General features: G+C 40.6%; 1 protein-coding gene across 4 annotated transcripts in view; it reads right to left on the bottom strand.

The window, feature by feature from the left end:
- STK32A (serine/threonine kinase 32A) overlaps window positions 1-26733 on the bottom strand; it is an 84166-nt gene that overhangs the window by 22244 nt on the left and 35189 nt on the right. For all 4 annotated transcript variants that reach the window (XM_026118304.2, XM_064521208.1, XM_064521206.1 and 1 more), the window contains 4 exons: window positions 17447-17502; window positions 15987-16138; window positions 10971-11144; window positions 517-554 (listed from right to left, as the gene is read on the bottom strand). In XM_026118304.2, the coding sequence (XP_025974089.2) occupies window positions 517-554; window positions 10971-11144; window positions 15987-16138; window positions 17447-17502 (420 nt within the window). The remainder of the gene's footprint in view (window positions 1-516; window positions 555-10970; window positions 11145-15986; window positions 16139-17446; window positions 17503-26733) is intronic.

The raw sequence follows: 26733 nt of genomic DNA, 5'->3' as shown, positions 1-26733 counted from the left end.
GACTATGTATTCAACCTTAATTCATTCTGTTTGTGAGCGTACATTACATACAGCCTGTAATTACATGAGCATTTTCATCCAAATGATTACATTATGAGTAAGTTTTAAGCATCTGTAAAGAAACTCTTAGAATAAGTTGTGTCAGACAACTCTGGCCACCAGCAGCAGAAAAAATGTCATCTCTGGTAATGTCTTCTATAGATGTCATTGAGTCAAATATGTTTAATAAACACTGATGCACCACCAGAAATAATGAGGCAACACAGGATTGCATAGCACCCTAAACATACAGGAGGCTGCTGCTCAAAAAGCATAAGGCAACAAGCAAAGTGCAAAAGCAACAAGCAAAGCACACACACAAAAAAAGACTCCTGTTCTAAACTGCTTATGAACTAAAAGAGAGAGTGCAACACAGAATGAGGAACACAGCAAGCACCTACGCACTGAGATGGATGTACCACTATTGCTGACTCTGCTTTTATGCATCTGCATGACTGAAAAGTAATTGGTACTTACCATGCTCATCCAGTAAAATGTTGTCAGGCTTGATATCCCTAAGAAAAAAAAAAGCAGAGAATGGGAAACAGCCATTAGCCTAGAACAGTGATATAAAACATGGCTGCAGAAATCTAATGAAAGACTAAGCTCTAAAGGGACATGCTTCTAGAGACATTATGCCTTAGAAGACTTCTTTGCTGGGGTTCTTCTGCTCTAATGTTTCTGCAAGGTTTTATTTAGGCATAAGAGATCGTCTAACCAAACAACAGAAGGAAAAATGGAGGTACAGAGATACAACTGTGAAGACTCTAGTTTGGTGGACTAGCTAGATGCTGATAGACCTACAATGTTAGAGCTTCTTTTTATCTTTTTTTCCCTCTTTTTCTTCTCAGTCTGTTTCAATACTATATTGAGACTTGTTCCCCATTTCCCAGTAAAAATCATATGTTGGAACTAAGTAAATAAGTTGCATCAGTTTTAGCTATTGTCCCTATTGCATTATCGAAGTCCTTCAGCTGCAATTAAAAGGAACCACTACAGAACATGCAAAGTGTTTGTACATCTAGGTGTGATGTTTGTACACTGATGGATGAAAGCTTCTATTATAAGAGGTGCAAACACTGGTAGGCACTCAACAAAAAATATATTGTTTACTTACAAATGTACTGACTGGCATAAAGCTGACCTCTTTTGGGCCAGCAAACCCAAACCCATACAGAGCTGCACTAAAACTGCTCGACTTTCTGTTTCATTTTCATAGAAGGCTTTTCACATTTGCAACTGGAATTAATTTGCTACCAAAAGAACAGCTTTTCAAGGAAGGTACCTCACCTATTTCATTAGATGTTCTGGAAGCTCATGGACATTGATTTACTGATACTTACTGCAAAATCTTCTTAGCCAGCTATTATATTTTTCATACTTTATTATGAAAACAATCATATGTCACAGAACAATGACATTTGACAAAAAAGTGGCTCTTCTTTTTCCAAGCAAAAGGAAGCTATTCAGAGCAAATGGTGACTAGAGAGTTTTACATTTGAAGTTCAACTCTTTTTGCTCATTTTCACATAAAACAACAGAAAAAGAACACAAATTTGCCTACTTTCTTGTGAAGTGTTGCCCAGAAACACTTGCCAGCTCTGCACGCTTTCCTGTGTAATTTGTAGTTTGACAGTAGTAGCATTTTAGCTAGTGACTGACTCGAACTCTGAACCACATTTTCTGTAATTCCCAAAACGTGGCCCTCCAAGGTCCAATGAGTAGTCCAGATCATACCAGGCTTCATGCTTAGAGAGGCTCCATTCAGAGAAGTAGACTCAAAACAAGACAATACCCCAGATGGTCACATGATGGTAGGTATATAGAGGTAGACTATGAGGAAAAACAGCTGAGACACTCAGTTATTCCTTGTTAGGCAAAGGATGCCTTAAAGAAGCCTGATTACATATGTTACAAGCAGTATAGCAGCATTTAGGAACACATGCATTTGTTTAAAACCCTGAAGTGATAAAATAATAAAAACTGGAAATTATTACAGAATTTTGAAAAAAAGTGTGATACAGGGGAGGAAGATTGATCAAAAATTCATTAGTATTCTCATTCACTGTGCTATCTTTATAAATGAACTTCTAACAGACTTGATAAATCTGAATTTAGTGCTTAGTGCCAAACCTAACAAGAGACATCATAATGACTTAAAAAAGAAGAGGTATTAAAAATGCTTGCCTGTTTTTACTTTTGCATAGGCATCTGCTTGTGACAGAAGGCTGTGCTAGACGAACATGCTGGTCTGAACCAGTATGACTGTTCTTATGTTGTGAAGGAAAGGTTATCCCTTTCCAGGGGCAAACTGCACACCTATTTAGAGGCCTCACACAAGGCCTTTGTATCACATAAATCCTCCCCTGCCAAAATGTTAGCCCTACACGTGCAGGTCAATTATACTTATAATTAGAATAATGTACCTTGCCGTTAAGGTCACAGTACTACTGACACCGTAACACAGTAAAGAAGGTAACAGACACCACCCTGTCAAGGATCAGGGAGAGAACAGCAGAGGAAGCACTCCCGGACCTGAGAGGTAATGCAACTTGCAATGCAAACAGTCTACACAGCTTTCCAGGTGTCTGCATGGACTGAGCTGCCTTTCCCTACTTAGTTCTCTAATCAGAAAAAAACTTTGCTACTGTTTCAGAGTCTGCACTTTCTAGCTGTATTACGATTTTCCCTATTGGTCTGGAGAAGCTTTTATCTGGTGAAATAGCCTAGAGGGAATTTCCAGCTAGACAGCATAACAGTTTCTTAGCCGTAAAGAATATTTGCTTCTTACTTGGTGTTAACTTCAATAAGATGTGTCTGAAGATTATTACGCAAAAAATACAGATGGGGTCAAAAATGTATACCCCTTACAAAAGGACGTGAACGAGCTTGAGGATGCTGTTGTGGCTGGTAATACTATCAATTCTGTAAATGATGATGGTATTTTTATTTCTACTAAATATGAAATAACGGTACTCTGACTGCCAAAAGACAAGCCCCCCCCCCCCCCCCCAAATCCCCAGAGTTAAATAACCATAATGTACTATATTGTGCTTTGACTTCAGGATATTTCTGGTAAAATATGAAACCTACATGCAAACAATGAAGAGGGATCATTTTATTTATTGATGATATGCAAATGCCCTGGACTATTTAACACTGCCTAATAACCTTACAGCACCAGGAAAGAAAAGGGCAGGGGAAGAGGAAGAAAATATCCACTTCAAGTTACAACATAAAGAAGGGGACAAGACAGCTATCCAGGGGTGGCTCTCACTGCTACAAGCACCCCCAAAATCACAGAAAGATCTTGAGAAATGCCTTCTGCCTAGCCATTAGAAGGACAGGCTGGATTACAGAGAAAACTGTCAAGCTTGGCCCTGCTTTCTCATAACATACTTCATCCCCCTGTCCTTAAGAAGTCCTTCCAAGATGGAAGTCACTGTCTGCAGCCAGCTTCTTTGGTGACATTGACCTAGCAGCCATGGTGCCAACTGGAGTGGCAACTTATGGCATACGGAAATCTACCAGCGGCCTCACAGAAAACACTGCATGGGCACACTGATAAGGTTCATTTCTCAAAAGACCTTGGGTGACCTGTGCCATGTTCTTTTCCCTGCGGTTTTGGTGTTTTCTAATTATAAAAAGGAATTTTGTGTTTTAGGAATAAAAAAGACCAGACCTGCACTCATTTACATATTTGCCAAATTTCTGTGCTCAGCTTTCAATATGTATTCTCTGCACAAGGTAGAACAGGTATTCTAATGCATTATCTTTGTTTACAATTTTATTTATTAATGCTTTTGTTTTCTTTAGAAAGAGAAATATAATCTCAATGGCTCTAACTCCTTTTTTCCTCTAGATTAGTAAAAAATTAACACAGTAGGGAAAGTCTTTACATCTGTGCATCTACTGTGTATCAGTTACCAATCTTGAGCACATTAGTATGTATCTCACGCTTGGGGAAAGAGCAGAAAATATGAGGTACATTGATGCTTTTAACAAGAAGAATACTGAAGTGAAAAAAAACCTGCATAAAGTAAAATTAATAAAGAATCTAACAATAAGTTATGAAGTTAACTACATTACTATAAGGGAACTAATGGAAAGCATAATTTTAACCCAGGTCCACCTATCTGTCTATATACACATTTTGGAGAAACCCACATTTTAGCCTGCAAAAAATATGGTCTTTGTTTTTTCCATTACTTAAAAGTAGACAGACTGTGGAAACGAGCAAATTTTCTTTAATTTGCTTCCATTAGAAGGAACTGCAAATGTCTAGCAGAAGTGATCTCTCATGTGAGCCACTTTAACACCCTTCTTTTAAAAACAAACAGGTTCCCTGCAATTTTTGCTCCTAAATAAAAAAAAATATTCCTATAGCAATGCTATAAAGAAATGCTTTCCATTGAATGGAGAAAATGTACAACTGATATGCCTACTGTATACACTTGAATGACTTTACAAGACATTACCTGTTTTTAATGAGCTAATTACATCACTTGCCTTCCACCTGCTATCAGACTGAGCCAGACATCTTGCAATTTAATGCTCTATAAGGAAACTGTCAAAACCACTAAGCACACATATGATAACCCTTTACCTTCCTGATGCTTCCCACCAGGCCCAGGGCTTCAAAGTGAACAAATGAGCAGATTGAGAATTTTACCTTTAAAAATGCAGCCACTAAAATAAAAGTTTGAATTCACCTAGCCATCTGGCATCAAGAAATCACAATGTATCTTATCATCATGTAATACCGTGAAGTTCTCCGGCATCTTCTCAACCAAACTACTCCCAGTGGGTTATAAATACTATTACCTTCCTTGTGCAATCCCCCAGCGCACAAGTAACACATATGGAATGATGTCTTCATCAAGCCAGAATGGGCAACTTCAGGTAACTGTCTGTGTTTTTCTGTAAGCAGAGCACAACAAAACTATACCACGGGTTAGATCCTAACTGTCTGGATGGTCAGCAGTACTGTATTTGGTAATGAAAAATGGTGATGCTACATTTGATACTTTTGACAAAGGACCAATTTAAGCAAAAACATTAAAAAAAAGATTCACCAAAAATAGTTGGGGAAAAATGCATGATATTAATCCCTTGATACAAGAATACTTTCAGAGCTCTGAAATGAACCAAAGACAGGTTCTCAGTTTTCCTCCAGTTTTCAATCCTTTTTAAAAAGCTCCCTGTGATTTATTTCCACTAGGTCCTTTTCTTATCTTTTTCACACTGAAATGTAGCCTATGGAACTACACTAGCACTAGTGAAATCAGTCCCTGTATGCAAAAAATGAAGAGGGATCATTTTATTTATTGATGATTTATATACTTTTCTTTTGTACATTGAGGATAACATTACTTAGTCTGAGTAAATTAGCAAATATTTTCCATTTTTCTACATGTAGGTAGGAAATAATTCGAGCATCTCATCAAGCTTTGTTCAGACAAAGTAAACAATTGTTCGCCTGTCTCCTGATGTTTGCAATTACAGATGTTGTATTTCTCAGCTGAGTCGCTTTATCAGTTTAATGCTGTGCCCTTGGGTTACAGTGTTAATTAAACAACTTGCAAATTTTACAGATTGCCATTGATGTTTTGTTCTACTAGACTCATCTTAAACACACATAGCTGCTGCTTGAAATACACACTGCAGCCTAAACTTTAGCTTCTTGGGAGACAGCAATCACTTGTATATTCCATTCCTGTTCTAAAGTCTCAGAGCTACTTGCTCTAAGTCTAAGATGCAACTTGCCAGTTCAGCTGAATGATTGTACAAGGTAGACAGAAAAGGAATGTTAATGGAGGAGGTTTTCCATTTTAAGGCTACATAAGGTTACACACCGCTCTTGACGCTGGGACCCATGCAACAGACAACACCTACTAGCACTGGACTTATTCAAAGATTCCTCTGTGCTGGCTGAAGCAGGGAAGCATAGATGGGAATGTGCTCTACTCTTGCTTTCGCAGAGGAGTACCCCATGTTCTACTACGTGGAAGATTATAAGTGGGTCCCCAAAATGGCTGCATTTGCACACCTTCTTTCCCCCTCCACCTTACAACAAACCTTTTGATCTAAATAGAGCATGTCTGAAGTTATCAGAGTCTTTTCTGACTGCGGGGTTGATCCGTCCCTGCAGTAATCTGTGATCATGCACAGGCCCGGTGTTACAATTCACAGTTCTGGGGGGGGGGGGGGCATCCTGAACAAGTCAATCCAGTCGATACTTACTGGCTGTGACCTTATCACGCTCCCACAACATGGGTTATGGCCTGTTTTGCTCAAATGCTTCTCCTCCTTGCAGCTCCTACATCAGAGATTAGATCTTTGCACTGGTCAGCAGCAGTGTGGGAAGAGACAGAAAGTTCTGATTCCTGTCCCTTTTGACAAGTTATGCTGGCTCTTGACCTTCCGACTGTCAGTTTTCTTCGCCAGTGTATCAGCCACCAATATTGGGAAGGAGCCCACCATGGGGTCCCTTCGTAGTGCTAGTGACTTTCCCATTTCCTTCTCATTGTAGATGGCAAACAGCAGCTAGAGAATGAAGATCCTGCTTTTCTGGTTCTCCCAAGCAGTGTTCCCAACCAGCAGGTACACGGAGGAGGCAGAGCTGGGTGCCAGCCCCTGCCTGCTCAATGCAGCCACCCGTGTGGGACGCTGCACGCAGCCACACAGCAGTTGCAGTCCAGCCCCCAAGGAAGCAGGCCTGGCATTCACTTGCACTTTCTTGCCTGTTCTCATGGACTAGCATCACCATTCACTTGCAAAACAGCCCTGGTTGTTCTTTGCAGGCTCTTTCAGAGATGGCAGGTGAAGGGGAGAAGAGAAAGACCCACTTTTAGTTTTTCTGTTTTTTATGACAGAGAATCTCATTTTTGGTGGGGGTCTGTTGGAAAGCAGCAAGTCTGTGACTCTCAGTGGGTGACAATCTCCTCATTAACAGCACACCACCTGCATGAAGTGCTCAGTCCTCTCCTGATAAGCCGTGGCCTCCAGAAGACCCAGACTGATAAAAACAAGGTCACTCTGGTTCAGCTCTTTCCTATGTTCCTATGGCCTAAATAAGGTGCTTGGTCCAGGCATCAACTATTGATGTGAACTAAGCACACAAGAAAGGGCAAGACCAAAGAGTAAGAGGCCACTGCTGTGAACCCTGCAAAGGAGCAGACTGATTTTGTGGTTCTCTGCACCACAGCTTGACAAATGGCCTGAAATGACTCTGAACTGAGTTCCCAGGATTGAAAGCAAGGCAATTTTAAAAATCTTCTCGCCTAATCCCACCTATATTTACAAAGAGCCCTCTGGGAAATCCCAGAGATTTTGCCCCTCAGCTCTCTCCTTTGTATCTCCCCTTATGGTACACCCATAGCAGGATGCCAGCACACTGCTCAGTGATGCTCGTGTCCACATGACTGCAGAAATGCAGCTCAGAACACAGATGATAGTCTCCCAGCTACCTGGTGCTCCTTCTTAGACATCACGTCTTTGATGCTTATGTGGAACAGTCTACCTCTCACACTGATTTTTTTGTTACAGCACCAAGTTGTAAAAACCTTTTAGACCCTTGCTCCCACAAATGTTACTACTAACAGTAATCTACTAATAACAGAGAAGGATTTCTTCCTTGTGCTCCGCTTATGCTTGTGTCCTGCCCAGTTTGTCAAGGCCAAGCCACCAGTATAAAGATTTACCCCTTACTGTCCAGGACAAAGACAGCTTAGTCTCTATTTCACAATGTTTAATTCATGCTCATTCATTATTTGGTGCCTGTGAGCAGGTGCAGGGCAGAGAATGCTAACCCAATACCCTCATTACCACATGCCAGTTTTGTTTCCCAGATTACAGCAGTGCCTGCAGTTAAGCAAGGCTGAATGAGGTAGCTGAACTGGCCTAGTTGCCAAGATCAGATGCATCACAGAGCAGAAATCTATGCAGGTATGAAAACAAAATAAGAAGCATGAAAAATAACACTCCTGAGAAAGCAGGAGCTATCCACAAGAAAGTCTGTCTCAAATCAAAGTAAAACAAAACCTCTTTGGTACCTCGGGGTTCTCTGCAACTGAGGAGGGAACACTGTTATGGAAATACTAAGAGTCAGCCTTTTTGCTTTCACGTTTTAGAAAAAGCAGACAAATGCTGCTTGACATGAGTATTAATCTTCAACAGCCCTTGAATAGAATGTTCCTTCTTTTAGTAATGGTTAGAATAATTTTAATTTTAAATTTTGTACTATGATTTATTTTTATACCTCACAAGACTGGTTTTTTATGAATGATATTTATAAATAAGATAATCTTCTGCCGTCCTTTTTTAACACTTCTCATTGTCCCTTCTTGTTTACACCCTAACATCTGTTATTAGCAGAAATTAAGAGAAAAATGTTGGACATCTGATGCTTGCGTTGCCTAATGCATCAGCAATAGAAAATAAGAACATGGCTGTCCATCTGGAGCCAATTCCTGCATCCCAAACAAGGGAAATCCTTTATTTTATTTGTTATCTAGTTGTTACTTTGCTTCAGTAAACACAGAGAATTTTATATAATTTTTCTGTAACACCTAAACTGCTACCTAAAACTGTAATGCACTGTAAAATAGTTTTTGTCCTTGGCAACATTGCCCTGGAGACCAACTTCAAGTCCTGAAGTGACTTGAACATAGCATGCAGTTTGTGTATCAGTTTGCAAAGATATCTGTGAGTATTCAGGCTCGCAGGAAATAAAGGAATACAAGGAGAACTGAAATGCCAAGCACAATTCTTTGCTGAAGTGAATCAGCTTTAATTGAGTTTTTCCCATTTATTGAAGCTGGTAATACAGCCCACAGTAAATGCAGCACACTGGATCATTCTCTTACTTTGATCAAGATGGTTTTATATAGAGTAGCATGGTTTCTGATTTCACCCTGGCATTAGCTTTACTGTATTTTTACAGCTTGTCTAATTAAATTTCATTTTGCTTCCAGATTTTTTTTTTCTAAGAAAGGATCCAACAAATAATTTCTTCATTTGGCAGTAGTGTCAGGTGTCTTTTTGAGGAAGATAAGTTATAAATCAATCAGAACGGCATTGCCAAGGAGGGTGACCTATTGCTTCTCTGCACTGCATAAACTAGTTTTTAAGGTCGCATTAATAATTCAGTTGAGAATTAAGAAAGTCTTTAAAGGAAAAATATATATTCTGTCATTAATAATTATTCTTCTGAGAGATGGTTGCAATCAGTAGGACATCAAGTAAGAACAATTCCAGAGGGCTGATTACAATTAGTTTTGTTATTCTTACAGGTATTTTCTTCTTGAACAGCTAATCATTTCCTCTAAATTTTGTACATTCCCATTCAACCGTGATGCTAGAATAAAGCAAAAGACATGACCCAGAGGAGGTTATCTGGAAATTATTCAAGGTTCCTATCAGGATCATCTGTTTTCCTTTTCTTTCCCATTCCCTTCCTGTTCTTCTGCATCAAATGCTGCAGCACAGTACAAAAGCTTTGACAGCCATTCTCTTCCACAGCATGGAAGTACCCTTTTACATCAAAAGAAATGGCAGAGATGTGAAGTAGCTGTAGGTCTTTGAATGTGCTGGAAAAGCTCAAATATTTTTTGACTGGCCATGAAGAATCTCAGTAACCAGAAAGAAACTCTCACCACTTCTAGAAAGGTATTTAACCACGTACAGAAAAAAGGGGTGTTTGGTCCCATTTTTTGTCTTTCAGTTTGGTACAGAGAGGGAAGCAAATGGGCGACACCTTCAAGTGTGACAGCCGAAGAATACTGAATACTAAGGCCTGCCCTCCAGTGACTGAATTGGACATTAATGAGCTGCAGCCAACTACAGCGAGTAGAGACAGCTTTTTGCAGGATCAGCAAAACAATCAAATATGTTACAACTACCACAGGGGGAGAAAGAACATGCTCCCTGTTGTAGAATTATAAGAAATATTTTTCTCTGAGAAGTGTATCATTTTAGATAAAAGCAAATGTACGTGTGAGAAGATTTTGTGTAGCTCTGAAGCTTGTTTGTCCTTTCATATCAAAGGGAAACAAGGTAAATCAGCTAAAAACTAGGAAAAAAACTCTTCTAGGAAAGAGCTGTCCTTAACCATAGAACATGAGCCTCTTTTACTCAGCTTCATTAATGATCTGTCCTTGCTCCTCACCGATCTTAACAGTTTGGTGTCAAATGAGATGAAGCACTCCAGAAACCACATGACACAGGTAGAGTGAGGTAAACGACTTACTGTATTGTCTCCAGTTCCACCTCTGCAGCTCTACTGTCTGCAAATGGCTTCTTATCCTACCTATTAGGAAAAATCTAAACCAAAAATAAAAAATGCCTGAACAGGTCAAAATACTTTTCAAGACTACATGTCACATGTGGGATATCAATATACTATTGTGGTTAGAACATGAAATCAGCAAACACAGTGTCTACACACTAGTCTCTTGCCTGAAATAAAACTAAGGCAAACCAGTCAGACATTCACTTTCCCACTCTGTAAAACAGTCTGAAATTTTCAGTTGAGGGCACCACACAATTCTAGGTATCACTGTCTGAATATGTCTTGTTTACCTACCAACGATACTGATATCTGTTTGGATCAGTTTTAGAATCAAAACACAACCGAACCTATGTGGGTTCTGAATGCTTGATGTATCATCCACCGCAAAGACTGAGGAACTGGAAGGCAGTGGCTCTTTATGGTGTTGATGCATGGGGCAGACTTCAACGTCACCTTATCCCATGCATCAAAAAATTTTTCTGCCAGAAAATTAAGTAACACTGACATAAGCATTCAATTGGCAGGTGAGTCCTTTTGAATACATGTACAGTTTCAAGTATGTGCATTGGGTCAATTCCTAGTCAGTCCCTGCTACAGCCTATGAATGAATATCAGTCCTCCTCTGAAGTCCCTGACTGACCTGTGGATGATGTGTCTGCTCTGGAGATAGTCGAGAGCCAACACCAGCTCACAGATGAAGAGTTTCACGGTGCCTTCTTGGAATCGCACGTTTTGTTGGAGATGATAACGCAGGTCCCCTCCAAGCAGCAGATCCACAACCATGAACATATCTTCTTCATCTTGGAATGAGTACCTAAAATAACAAACATTGTTCAAGGAGGGAAATATTAAAAAACAGATTAAAAAGGGACAGAAAGTATCTCTGGAAATGCCTATAATTTCTTGAAACTTTTTCATTTGGTAAAAAGTAATTTCCTGATCTTTGCATGTTCAGTTTCCCACCTGTGTCTAAATTCTTACTGACAATATTCTCAAAGTACCTGATCTGACAACAGTTTAGCTCAGGTTCCACAAAAAAAGTGAGTACAGCTTGTATGAATACTTGCCAATAAACCCACTAGAAGAACAGGAACCCAATGATTTTCTGTAGAACCTGTTACTATCAGCCACTTACAAAACAAAGCCAAAGCAAAAAATCTCAACATACATCACTCTAATGCAGCTTGCATCAGCCAGTATCACTGATTTCATGTTGAACATCACATCTATCCTCTACTCCTGTCAGCTGGAGCATGCACAACACAGATTCTTCTGAGAATTTACCTAAGTCCACCAGGCTTTAAGTGAGCATGGAGGCACTAAGATGCATCAAGTGCCCAAACCTGGACCACATTTGAGCATATTTACAGGAGATGGCTAAAGTCTATACAGAACACAGTACAAGATTATTATTTTCTTCATTTTTACAAAGCAATACCTTCTTCTAAATCTGAACTTCAAGATGACTGAATCATTTTTTCCACGTGTTTTTCCTAATAAATTTATCCTGAGACAGAAAATTAAAAATAGCCGAAACTTCTAGTCCAGCAAACGAAAAAACAAGCCTTTCAAAGGGGAGGACTGGACAAACTTGACTTCGAGTCTTTGCTTCCCTCTCTGCCAGTGGTTCCACCAGTCAAAAGGAGGATTCAAGTACTGAATATTCTCCATACCCAGAGCATGCAGTGACCACCGGTGATCACTGGTATAGATGTTATTAGGGCCAGTTCTTGTGCCAGGAGTCCCACAGGAGAAGCATAAGAAAACAGAATGCTGAGTCAGGTTTACCGTTTGCTCGAAAACACAGCAGAATGCACAGAGTTCAGCAACCAAACTTATGAATGGGGTTATGCAACCTTCTCCCCACCACTAAAAAGGCAAAATTCATCAAAAATGATGAATCCTCCAAAAGTTCTGAATCATTTCTGAATATAGACCCAGTATGTTTAATCTCTTTTTTTTTTAATAAGGGGTTCCACTGAATGCAATGCAGGTAAAACCTTTCAAAGAAGTAATAAAGGACAAGGAAGACCTATGCTGAGCTAACAACAGGGAGATCTCTGCCCCTGGCAGCTCAAAAGTCACTCTGCTGAACAGCTCTTGCCTTCTGCACAAAGAGGCTTTGCTTTGTGCTCTCTGCTGTGACTGCCATCGAGTGTTTTCCTGACATTGCTGTGGTACAGCGAGTTTTGTGATGCTATGAATGGGCATATCTGAGCACAGCATTATTGCCCTGGGGGAGAGGGCAGATATGAATGCTATTAACACCTTCAGTGTCAGGGAGAGGAACATGAAGTTACCAGTTCACTGCCCAATTCATGGACCACCCTAGAAGGCATTCTCCAGCCTAGGCTGCAGTCCAGCACTGCCACGAATAGAAAGAAAAAGAAATGAAAAGGAAATGACAATGGCTCTGGCCTCTCGCGTCAGTCACGTAGTCATCTGTATGTCTCCACCTTATCAGGTGGGGTAGTTTGGGATTCAGGAGACAGAATGGCAACTCAGCATCTCTTCAAGGATATCACTCAGGAGGGTGTTTGGATGCTAATTTCCTCCCCCCAGGGGTTGCAAAGAGAGCTGGACAGGAGTCTGACATGTGGGAGCAGCTTTAAGATGTGTTTATCATGGGATATGAATGGCAGTGACTGACTAGCACAGAACAGAAAGAGCCCAGGACATGTGGACTGTCCCTTTTTATTTCAGGGAGGAGCCCACACTAATGCTTGTTTCTTGGCCCTCCTAAAGCGCTGGGCAGCATACAGCACACACTTGCTTCTTTTATTCAGCTATAACTGCTGGTGCCAGCAAGGTAGCAGCTAATGAAAATTTCCATTTCAAAAATGTGACATGGGAGATGATACTTTTGCTATTCACTTGCACACAGTCAGGAGACCTTGGCCACAAGGAACAATTAAAACAGTTACCACTGGGTGTGGAGTGGTGCACCTCCAGAAATCACCAGTGTCATTACCTTGCTGGTACTCTATGAAAACTGCCTGTAACAGCCTACACTGCCCCACCAAACACTCAGGTATTTAAGATGCCTCAGAGGGGTTAGGGACACTGAATTCACCGCTGGCTGAGCGGTCAAACTCAATACAACAGTGGCAATCCAGCCTGCAGCTCTGGCTGAACAGTGTTTTTGGCAGAGCAGCCCTTCAGTGTCATGATCAGCTCTTCATGATGGACATTTTCTCTTTTCTGGACATCCAAGAAAATTGACCCATAGAAGCAAGAAAATACAGACAGAAGACCTAAGACAGCACATGCAGCTGTGCTCAGAATCACAGCAAGTAGCTTTTTGTACAAAAAGAACTTGTACCCATCTTCTGATTTTCATAACAGCAGCCTGTTAATAAACTCATTTGTTCAAGAGAACAAGGGATGCAGATGTTATCTCCAGTTCCACTTTAAGTAGCATCATTTAATTTAACAATTTCCCAAGCATCCCTTTGAGACACACTGTCAATCTGCTGTGACCAGCTTCTTCCTCATGGAATTTACTTAGCAGCAGTCCAACTTCCTGAGGTGATGACCATCACCACTAACCAAAGTATTACTCTGCTTGAAGCCTGTGGTCCATGTATCATTTAGAGAGCAAGAAAGCTAAAGGCTATATCAGAACCCAGTAACGACATGACAAAAGAAATAGGTAAACTCAGATGATTTGCTCTTACTGGTCTATACACAAGCATCTGCTGTTCAGTTCTCAGCTGCTTACTGAGTTTTGTGTGAAACTGCTTGTTCAAATGAGAAAGCAAAATTTGGAAATATACCCAAAGCTTTGGGAGTTCCAGATCCATGGTTCTTACTCAAAGCTGTATCTAGTTAGAAAAACACTGAATGACAATACAGCTAACAGCACTGAAGCGACATACGAAATTTCAAAAAGGAACACAAAGTTATTCAAAGACTTATGATCCTCAGTGGGTTTTACTCTCATTTTTGTGTTTAGTGATGAAGAGCTCTATCTCATTCCAAAAATGACTCCTATATCCAGTAAATGTAATTACTCACTAGTCTAGAAGGAGCCTGTACTTACAGGTTATTTACCACTGAACCCCTTAAAAAAAAGTAATTAAAAAAAAATCATGTGGTATGAGACCCCCACCACTTGAAATGTTACTGATGTCCTAATAAAATTAATCTGGCAGCCTCTACCCCTAACAGAGTGTTATAAATAACTCCTTTGTACTTCACTTCTGCAAGGAAACATGCTGAATCAAATGAAGATGGAAGAACTAGTGTGTCTTTTATCACTGAGCTGATCAATCCCATTGCTGATGGTTGAAAAAGGGCTAAAATCAGGGCATGCAGGTTGCACTTATCACATACTATTAAAGGAAAGAATCTTTTATGTACACATTTCCCAGACAGATATATGGATTTCTGCAATAAAATTTGAATGGTATTATTTTTATGTCAGTAAATTCAATGATAAAATGCCTTTTATCTTTGCTGATCAGCATTAATTCAGTCAAGTATCAATAAGGTATTAAGGCAGGTTTTCCAAAGTACAAAATAAACCATAGAATCAAGAGGCTGTGAGAACAAAGAAAAGAGTTGAGACCAATGCTGACTTCAGAGTGATCTCATGGGTACTTCATAGCTGATCTGTTCTCCCCTCCCTCCCTCCCCTGCTACATTAGATTTCTCAGTGCCTGCTGGCAAGACAAAATTGGTTTGAGAGGGATTCAAACATGGAAGCTTTGGAAAGTCAACTGCGCTTTCTCCATTTTGAAGGTTGTGCTGGTGCACATTTAACAGTTCAAGGCCTCAACCTCACTCTGGAGACAAGGGTGCCTGCAGCTCACAGCAGCAGTCTTCATGTGTTGTGAACTGGGGTAGCTGAAACACCAGAGAAGCAGTGCACTATACCAGTTTTCTAAAGACTATGTTCAGCTTTCCACTGAAGACTGGCTGAGCCATTTCATACCTCCCAAAGCTTTGTGGCACAAAAACCTTCAGACAACTTCCACTGTGCCTACACTTAGCTATTCAAGGCAACGTATCCTCCATTGTGATAATACAGGAGACGGAGCAGTTCCTTACTTCCTGAAGGCAGCAGGTTTTTCCAGTCCAAAGCATAGCCAAAAAGAAACGCTATTTAAAGAGCGCTACTTGGCTATCAATACAGTGCTGTTACTGTGTGGTCCTAGAAGCTATTGTTTTTTGCAAAGGAACAGCATTAAATAAAACTGGGTTATGGGTAATGAGTAATACCTGCCTAGGAAAGAACCACAAGGGGAACAAACTCTGTGTGAGTGGTAAACTTCTTGTTTAATTAAACAAGATTCCTTTGAAACCAAAGCCCAGATCAGCAGAATTGCCAAGAAGCCACATCTCCAAGGAAAGTCAAGAAGAACCTCGGGCACTGCCTGCAGTGCACACGAGAGCATTCTTCAGAGCAATATGCTTCTCATCACGGCCTCTCTTCATTCAGAGAGCACCTCAGGAACAGCCCACAGACACCCTGCCAGCGGAGGGGCCAATGCGCCCAGACGGCTGGCTGCATGAGGCCCTTAGTGCCTTGCCATCCTCAGTACAATCTGCTCCTGAAACCTGCTTGCAGTAGAAAAGTGGGTAAGTCTGGTCTCAAAGATGTCCCTGACTAACAATGTTGACTTAGCCAGTAAGTAAAGGAGAAATATCTTACCATAAATTAACTAAGAATGGGTGCTCCAGGCCCTGCATAATCTGAAGCTCCTTGAAAACATTTCTCACTTCGTTACGTTCCAAACACTTTTGCTTATTCATGTATTTCATGGCGTACATTTTCTTGGTATCATTCTTTTGTACAACACAGACCTAAGTGAGCAAATCAAGTGGTAAATCAGAGACGACTGGTCAGCAAATTTATGCAGGTAAAACACGGTCACATGAGCATCCAGCCATTAACTCTAACAAAGGCAATGTTGCTAAGTCTCAGCTCTGTGCACTTACCTTGCAACTCTAGGCATCACCACAAATACCTCATCCCACTGCTCAGGAAATGTGACAGGAAAGAATTTGTCACCACAAAAGTGGTAATAGAAAATCACAGATAAGTCAACATTTTATTTAATAGCAACAAGTAATCTTGACCATTTTCCTTCAAACTGTCCACCCCTTCCAAATCAGTTATTGTTTTGAGGAGTCCCTTTCAGCATGGAAATACAGAAAGTGGGGAGCAGCACCTGAATTTCCTTCTTCTTTATAATAAGGATTTAGGAGAAAAGAAGGGCATTTTTTTTTCCATTTATTGGCTGCACTTCTCAGTAATGGCAATGAATGCAGTATTTTAACATTACAGAGCAACCCAAGGTTTCATTCAGCTCACAAGGAACCTTGGGCTTTGTTTGAGATACCGGGTTTTGACTTTTAGCCCTTTTAAAAGTTATATTTCAACAAATCTAAAAAGAAATGTTTCTTCAAAGAAAAATGGAAAGGTTATAAGAGAGCAAAACAAAACATTTAGACATTTTTCAGATTTGTTTCCACAACAGTTGAAGAATTTGGGATAAATTTTCAGTTTCAGTCAATCTTTATTTCACCCCCAAATACATCTTTGTTATAATATTTTTGATTAACTTTGTATGCAAAACATACTGTTTCTGGCATCAGCGTGCCTTTCTACTATGCAGCAGATGACCTTCTAAAATTCCATCTACATACGCAAGCATGAGAGTCTGTAACAAAATAAAAATAAAACCAACATGTGACTGTAACCTGATGCTTAATTACAAACACTGTTTCACAGACATTCCCATTAAAAATTTGTCAAGCCTTTCATGCTGATTATAGCTCTTTCTCAAAGACACATCATGATGTTCAGTGTTGCTTTGCTGAGGAACCAGCCTTAGAAGATGCTTATCCAGAAACACAATGAAATTCAGCTGATCGGTTCATCAGTATTTCACTTTAATCTCCTATAATATAATTTGTGGCTATGGAATGGATGAGGAATCAGGCTAAGATTCTTTTTCTTGATTACCAGGAGTTTAAGTTCAGGTCAAATCTCATTTACAATGCAGTGTTTTATGTCTCTATTCTCATGTAAGCCTCTCTAATTTGCCTGTTTCTCAGACAGCTATGTTTATAGCTGTCCCAGTGCTGACTAGTATACAAAATACTTACTTTTCCAAAGCTGCCCTTCCCAATGGCTCGCAAAATTTCAAAATGGTCAAAGGTGACTGCAAGAAAGAGCAAACATTAATACATTAAACAGCTGGCAAAAATTTGATGTTACATTATTTCTACTTTTTCTCCCTTAGATGAGGAATAGAAAAAATGAAAGATACTCTAGCAATTTTTTGTTGTTCTTGGAGGTATGGGGGCTGTTTAAAACTTGGTGTTTAACACACTTTCTTTCTAGCTCATCTGTAAAGACACGTTCACTGGGGCATTCTTTTTTAATGGCAGATTAGTCAAGGAACTGTCAAGTGAATGTTTTCACAGTGTCCTGCCCATTAAGCATGAAAGGCTCATCCTGTTCCCACTGAAATCCATTGAGAAGTTCAGTCCATCAAATATTTATACAATGTCAGGACTGAAACGAGTGGCTGGGTCACTGCATCCTTGTGGTATTCTAGACAACTGTTCAACAACTGTATGATATAAACACAGCAACTCCGAATGCAAACTTTGCTGCCACTAAACATCCAGAATGTTTCTCTTGCTCAGAAAGGAAACAAGAGTGTGCAGCTTTACAGACTGTGTGTTGTAATATAAAGGAAGGAACGTGAACATTCATTTCACCTCACCTTTTGGCCTCCGGCTTGAGATAGACCTAGGAGGTACACATCAGCACAGCAAGGGAGAATGTTCCGTAAGTGCTAACTGGAATGACACTACACATCAAGTGCTTGTGATCAGCCCATCTGCTAGCCTGTGTTCCATCTTGGGCAACAGACAGATTCAGAGAAACAGCAAACCATATCACCATACAGCAAAGAGCTAGATTAACTGTACTGGGTTCAAACCCTGGCACCAATTGCCTGGAAAGCAAACAGCATCTTTCAGGATAAGGCACTATGGCAGTAATTACTAAATTGAATGCTCTGAATTCTGCTAATGCTCCTCCAAGATGCTGGTGAAGCAGCACTGTCCTGAACAGGGATTAGCTAAGAAAAGATCGTAATCAGGAGTCCACTCCTTAGATCAGCCACTGCTGGCTAAACTACTTTAAAGGCACTTAAAACCCATTAAGCAGCTGATTCAAGGCATCAGCTTCTGACAGATTTCTAATAACACATCAGCTTCAATTAGTGTGACCCCTGGAACTGACAGGCACCACTGACATGATGGGCTTGAAATCACAGACTTAATTTGCTTTGTGCACCCTCTTGTTTCCAGTCATTGCTGAGTGGATGGAAGGCACCCACATATCTGACCTGCTTTGCTGAAAGCCCCTTCCGAGTAGAGCAACACAGTCCAGCAAGAACATCCATGATGGATTAAAAGTGACAGAAAGTGAAACATCTTATTACTTACTCATGCCAGCTTTTTCCTGTTACACCAATAGTCAGGGACCAGCATATTTTGTTCTTGAAGTGAGTTTTGCACAATGGAGGGATGCCAGTTTGACACTCCTGGATATCAGTGCCCTTCCACTGGTCACTATACAGGGTTGTAGAGATGACAGCTATTTCGTGATGGTTTCAACTCTGTCTCTCCGAGGCATCGAACAACAGCTAGAGGCTGACAGAAGAGGTTAGCCTCTGTGCGGCATTCAGCTGGTGGTCAGTGCTGAGAACAGACGATGGCAAGGAGCCCTTTTTAAGCAGTGCTGCCCTCTAAGGTGAGGACAAAAACTACATGAAAGTTGGTTTCACTTTCTCTCTTCCATGCCCTGTAGCATCCCTCCATTCTCTGCTGAGACTGACTGGAGTAGCAGCTGGGATACCATGGATTTTAATAATTTGCTTCAAAGGCAATTGGCCTTCTGTTCTCAGCACAGCTGTCTAGGTCACACAGGCAGGTATGGCTCTCAAACACCCGTCCTTTGTAACCTCCAGCCCCTGAGGAAGCCAACCTTGGAGCTACTATTACTATCATTACCCTAAATCAGCACAAACAGCATGGTGTTCTGCAAGCCAGAACCCCCACCAGATAAGACTTTAGCAAAGTGTTGTATCTGGTGTAAACAAAAGAAAAACCTCAAGGCCTCTTTCCTCAGAGTGAACATTTTCACTTGACTTTTGTTTTCAGATTCAAATGAAATCAGAATGAAAGCACTTCCTTTACAAAGAACAAGTGGATGTGTCTACAGGTGTCTGCTGACAGCAGCCTCAGGGACCCTTTAGATGGCCTTTCCAACAGTGCGTCTGCAGTTTAGGGCTTTGAAAAACAAACTCAGTTGTGCTAACGAAGCTTACTTTCACACTCGCTTTCAGTGCAGGTTATAACCAGGTGTCTGGTAAGAAAATCCTGCCGGATAGCTTAACTACATGCCATTGCTGTTGCCTTCTGAGGCTATTTTGAAATACTTATGTTCACATCATCCCTGAGCAGACAGGACTAAGAGTGCCAAGACCCAAGGCCATACACTCTGCCGTGGCATACTGCCCCAGCCTCAAAGCAGCCTCAGCGCACTTAAGAAAGCGGAGCTGGAGAACTGCAGTGTACCTGACTCCTGTCGACAAATCTCCTTCTGTGAAAGACAGCTTGGATGTACAAAGGAACCAACTGTGTCAGGCTTTGCCCCTCCAGAGAACTCTAAGCTTGGGTTGTGGCGGCCCCTGAAGAGAGCTTGCAATGCAGATGGCAGGAGAGTCTGATCCTAAGAGCAGTACTAGGCCCCTGCATTTAGTACCTGTTCAGCTGGGGACTGAATAGGCATAGCCAGTTTGCAGTCTTGTTTTCACAGAAATACTGATGTGTGAGCAACTTGTCCTAGAAGTTACAGAACTGTTCCTCTCTGGGGTATCTGAGATCACAGGTTGTCTTGAAAGGTGCAGCTCTCCCATAATTGCCATCTGCTGCTTTGTTCACTAACTGAACTGAATAGCATGGAAACCAAGAGGCATTTGTCCCTAAGGCTTTTTTATCAGCTGAGATTTTTCAGCAAGGAAGTTGTTGTAAATCACTCTGCCACAGCAACAGACAAATCTTCCCCATCACAAATCTGCACAGGATAACAGCCAGAAATAAGCCTATTTTCCCTGGGATACATCCTGTCCCTAAGCTATGACAAGGGTTCCTCAAAGGATAACAGGACAGACACTTATATTAAACTAGACCCTTGCTACCACACAACAGTAAGGAAGTGTAGACATCATCGTAATAGGTATTTAAGCTTGAACGCATACTCTGTTAAAGAATTTCTTTTTTCATGTAATGCATGTGTCTTCCAAATATATTAACCAGGCAGTTTCATTCAACAAAAACGTGATGCATGGATGTCAAACTGCCTCAGATACATGGTCCACTCAGCCTGCCCAAATTTCCTCCAAAAAAAGGCTGAGAACAGCAATTGCATGCCTGGCCAGTAGTGTAATACTGAGTGGGTAATCAATGCTCAAAATCATCTTTTAAAACTGGCATGCTAAATTAAAAAAATGTCCTTTTCATTGCTTCTGCCTTTTTGTACAGGATGCCATGATCTAACCAAAGCAAAGTCTATGGTTTCCAGCTTTCCACTTTAAAGACCGACCAGCTTTTAGGCACACAAGCTCTTTTTCAAAAATTTAAACAACAGTTGCAAATATCAGAGGTAAATATTAAGAGATAGCGATTGAGTTAACTGGATATGTTCAGAGATAAGGCTAGTTGATACCTTTGGAATACAAAAGGAGAGTGAAAACAGTTATCACTTGCAAGGAAAAATGAAAGAGGGGAAAGAAAGCCTCTCTCTTCACTATGGAGAGAGAGGTTAGCTGCAGGAACTATGAGCCATGAAAGCAATGTTGTTACTAGTTACTGCAGGGCAGGATTTTGAGGAGAGTGGAATTTTAGTTCTCAGACCCCGAAATACCACACAAGTTCTCTGAGAGAGGGGAGCAGACTACATAAAGAGAGTGGTCCAACGACACATTAACATCGGAAAGAAGGACAAATCTAGATGAGTTAAGCCAGCAGCCAGATTTTACATGTTAACACCCTCTACCTCCTTGTCTTTTAATCTTAATGTCCTCATTAACATTGTGGACACAGGATCATAACTGAACTGGTTGCAACAAAACTAAATTGTGTATTTTTTATTTAAGATTGTTCATGAGGTATGATCACATTTCAGCCTCTCTCTGTTTTAGCTTTCCTGCCATTCCAAGTTTTCACAGTGAGCCAATCCAGAATCTTACTTCAAAAAAGTGCTGAAATTTGTAGTGTCCAAAATCTGGACCCAAGCCCATGATTTCCATCCTGAATGCACATCTGCAGAATTGAAAATCTTCATTTCATTGCCTGATGGCATCTAAAACAATGAAAGAGCCAAATCATTTACCCTTCAGAGAGAAAATTCACATGGCGATGTCAACTCAGACAAACAAATTATGCTTAAGAGATGCCAAGGAGTAAAATACAATTGCTATAAAGAACCTACTGCAGCATAAGCATGAAATTCCATTTTGAAGGCATGGGTTATATTTCTGAAACCAGGTTGAAGAGGCAATATTTAGATTAAAAAAATATATATAGAATCTAACCAGGTTCTTTATAACCTAATGAAAAACATCCTCATCATAACCAAGTCGATCCTGTCAAAGTCCCTAGATCACATCTGCCAAGTGGAAATCAAGGGTTTAGGGGGCTCAGGTCCCCCCAACCCTGTCATCTATCCCTGTACAGCTAGTACAACACAACTGTAAGGTCTGTTACGACTCGTCTTCCTTTTGTCACCCTGATTTTCCTCATTTTCATTACATTCTCTCCCACCCTCCCTTCTCTGCTCTGCAATTGTAGATAAAAAGCACCATGCCAGGATCAGGAATGCTAAGACAGGTCCCCAGTATGAGGGAGCTGAATTCAGCACAGATCCAGACACAGGAACAAAGATATCTCTAATGTTCTTTGCAGTCCTGGGACCACTCAAAGACAGCTGATGATAAAACTGCCGATGATAAAACTAGGGCAAACCATTGGCCTAAAGATTAGAAACACACGTAGAGGACTCCAGAACAACGTATGTCCATCTTGCCCAGTCACTGTCCCCACCTACTCTCTCAATTTTTGCTTTATATTCCAAGAAATCTGGCCAACTGGGGAGAGTCTCTAGCTGCAATCCTCAGGGATGCTTTCCATACCCTTCTGCTCAGAAGCAATGCAAACAAAATCCAGCTTTTAACACGGCATCATCCTGACTACATTAAGAGCCGAGATCCCCTTGCAGCACTGAACCTTATGCCTAGTTATTACATTTTCTTTTCATCCCACTAGCTTATTACCCACAACTGTGCCTACTCAGAGGAAATGCTGAGAGAAAAATAATGCTGTCATCCCACTTCAGCTGAAGGCAGATGAAGCCCCTTGAGAAATCTGTCTTAAAAAAGAATCACGTTGCCACAGAAAATAGTCAAATTATAGCAATATCAATTTGGAAAATTATGCAAAAGGTGTTATTACCATTTGTGCATGCCAAGGAAAGTCTAGGACCCTGAAAGAGGTGTTAGCCCTTCTATCCTGTGCTACCTGCTCTACCTCTGTACAGTAAAAGCTGGTCCACACATCAAAGAGTTAAACAGAAAATCTGAGGGAAAAAATGGGAATCTGCTTCTTCCCATTCTTCAGCTGGAAAATGGGGGCACAGGAAGATGAAGTGATTTCCCCAAGTCTATATAGAAGAACTGTGACACAATATAAATCCAGATCTTTTCACTCTCAAGGCAGCCTCTTAGCAATCCTGAATTTTGTTGCACTATTTAACTGCCTGAGTATTCTTCAAGTATTTCTTTATTATTTTTAAGCAAATTTAGAGATAATATAGAGGAATGAAATCACTGAACATTACAATACTGCTCTCTGAGAAGCAGACCCAATTTTTCATGCACTGGCAAAATGCTAGTTAGACTTGGAACACATCTCTTATGTTTCCTGAATACCAGAAACAAGTTTATATTTTATGTGACATCATTTGAATAAAATGCAAATATCACAGGAGGAATACTGAAATATCTTTGAATTAAAATTCAAGCAGAGAGATATCATTGAAGAAATTCTGCTACCAATTAGGAGCTATAGGCACAGACATTTCTTTAGGTCCTAATTACATTTATAAAATGCTCTTTCCAGAACAACGGTTTTGTAGGCCCAGTTAAAAGTATTCCAGTGTATTAACAAAAGTACATGGTCTTAAGGCTTGAAACAATGGCAAGTGTAATAGTGCTTTGTCACAGTGATACTCTGTATTATTGCACAGCAGATCTAGGAACAAATAGAACGTATTATCTCTTGCTAACTGATTGGAGAGAGTGTGCTGGATAATATACAGAAAAGGGGGAGGAAGTACAGAGCCAGATTTGGATCTCAATTATACCAGCCGATACAGCACACTCAGCATTTATGCTTCACTGGTACCCCACTTGATGGATGCTCTGCAAACCCCAGCAGCTTGGGTTGGAATATCTGTTCCTTATTTGACAAAACAGTCCCTTTGCCATTGCTCTGCCCTTCTTCCATGCCTAAATTCAGTCTTAACCACACTTTATTCACAGACACAGCAAACAAAGAACACAAAATACTGTTGAGCAGAACCTACAGGATGACAAAAGTTTCTGTTCATTTTTGGGTCTTGAAATGGAGAATATCAGAATATCTTTGTGAATCAGAACTTGAGTAAAGTTGTCATTACGGATTTCTAGCTATTTTGTAGGACCAGAAGAAGCCACCTGAAGTCAGCAGATCTCTGAACTCGCTGCAACCACAGGGATGTACACAATAGGTGTTTAGTTCACAAGGGTCCACAAAGCATCCGCGCTACCCACTTTTGACAGGCTGTGTCTCAGCTCTCTAATTATGTGCCCTTTCTTTGTTAGAAGTCACAATTCCCAGTGCCAATAAAGTGACACTTATCAAATATATGAACACTCTTACCCAGTTAGCATTACGTTCACAGTTCTCAGGCTTGGATGAGCCCTTTAAATGACAGAGACAGAATACCTGTGTTTCAGAAGAAAGCAAATTCATGAAGAATTGTCAAAAGCAGCCTTCAAACTCTGCACTACAGATCATCATCCTCTGCTGCTGGGTGATGATTTAGAAAAGGGACAATACAGAAAAAGGTCATTTGATGAAAAATGATTCCACCAATAGATTTATGATCTATGTGCTGCAAATCTCACATAAGCAGTAACACACCAACATATCCATGCATCCATGTAGTTATATCTATCTGCTTTCACAGTCAGAGGTGCTACAGCAATACCTAGTCAAACATATTTCAAGGGGGCATACATTTTGTAAAAATCTGGCCCCTTCTCTTTTCCCATGATCTGACCACAGCAGATGGTAAGCAGGTTTCCCAGACAAGATAACCTCTGCTAACTAATTTATAGCTGGGGTTCTTTGGCAACGGGACAGAAATACTGCATGGTGATCTATGAAGATAGGAAGTATTATGTTCCTTTGTCTGTGGTCGTTACTTCACAATCAAACTCTTCTATTAAATGCTTCCCTATTTTCACCTTAACAGTCTGTAAAATTGATTATTATCACAGGGAAGGTGAAAGACTGAAACAAGAATGAACTAGGACATGAGATGAGAAATGAGATGGAAAGTGTCAGTGAGACTATCTTCATTAACCCATTCTCTGAAAGGGCATGAGCCTCAGTGTTAGCAGGGCCACTTATTTGTAACGGGAGTGGGTGCTATACGCATCACCAAATTCTCTCTTTCATTAAATGACATTTTACTTCAGGAATAGCCTCAATGAAATCAAACAAACAACTCACAGAGCAAAGGATGGCAGAATCTAAATAAGCAGATAAACAACATTTATGGGAAAATTACTGGGCCTAATTACTTTACAGGGCTAACTTTTCATGCAGTCAACATTCAGGATCTCTTAACAGCTTGTTCTGACTTCCTAGGTAGTGGCTCCTAGCAACATTTACACTTAAGCACATCTGAGCTGACAACTACTTGAACTGCTGATGCAACTGCAACCCTTTATAGTCAGAGGTGGAATTCAGGCTGGTAAGAGACAGGTCTCTTCACTTACCATGGGCTTCCCAGCACCTGAGCACTTCCACGATTCAGGCCATCATTGTTTATATTTACACAGGTTCCAGATCAATAGTCTATTTAAGGTACACTAAAAATGGTAGGATCCACTCTCAGATGACCATAGCCCACCGAAGTTAATATTCCATGTCATACAGCAGAAGAGCAATTGTGCTGCTTCCTGTTCTACCCAACATCTCTTAAGTGGAAGAAATTAAGATAAGGACAAGATTATGACAAAATTGTGATTGCTAAGGTAATACAGTGTCTGGTCACGAACTTGCCAAGACAGTAGAAAAGTTAATAGGCAATATTCTCATTTCAGCTGGGTTTATCTCCCCCCCTTATATTAAGATATCACTGTTCAGAGAAAAAGCATGCTAACAGTTTGTAGATTTGACCGGCACACCAGGACAGATCCATGCAAACACAACTGCACGATCTGGACACTGTGTCTGGGTACAGCAGTGGCCTCTGAGCCTACCAAAGTTTGCCAAACCAACACCTAATCATTCAAGATGATCAGAATTGGGCCTTTTCCTTAACTTGTCAACACTATAAACACACTTACAAAAAAGAGCAGAGCATAGGGTAACAGCATTTCATACTTGGAAAGTCTAGTGCCCTTTCTCATGCAACTGATAGCTGTTAGCTTTTGTTTGTTAAAACCAACCCCCTTCCAAGCACTGAAGTAGCTTTCATAAGGAAGCACCTCTCTGAAAAGATATAGTGCCACAAGGACAGTCACTCTGTGCAGGTCACTGCACTGCTTAGGGATGTATTTATTTTTTCAGCCATAGGAGCTGACACTGTACAAGCATGTCAAACCCAGAGAAAGGCTCAGGTGGGAAACTAGCCAGTGCAATGAAAATTCAGTTTGTTACAGACAATCTCACAGCCAGGACATATCATCCCAAGGAAGGTGATCAGGAAGGGGAAAGTAGTAGTCATCTTGAGTTAGCACAAGCAGTTATTTATGAAAGATGCCAATATCGAGCATTTGGAAGCCCCAGGAGTAAAATCCACAGAAAAGCCTTGCAGCACTGATTATCTTTCGGTTACTTTAACACAAAAGAAAAGAAAAATTCCAAACAATTTTATTAATAATTTGGGAGCAACAGCCTTTTAAGTCAAATAGCCACGTCCATTCAGCTTTCATTATGGGCCTAGCAATACATAGCAAAAGAATGGAAATGATTCCACATGATCTTGTTGTGCTTGGAGGACAACAGCAATGAATGCAGCCTCTGAGGAAGTGCCATGTGTG

This window comes from Dromaius novaehollandiae, chromosome 15 (genome assembly GCF_036370855.1).
Source record: "Dromaius novaehollandiae isolate bDroNov1 chromosome 15, bDroNov1.hap1, whole genome shotgun sequence".
Lineage (NCBI taxonomy): Eukaryota > Metazoa > Chordata > Aves > Casuariiformes > Dromaiidae > Dromaius > Dromaius novaehollandiae.
This window is presented reverse-complemented; position numbering and strand designations above follow the sequence as displayed.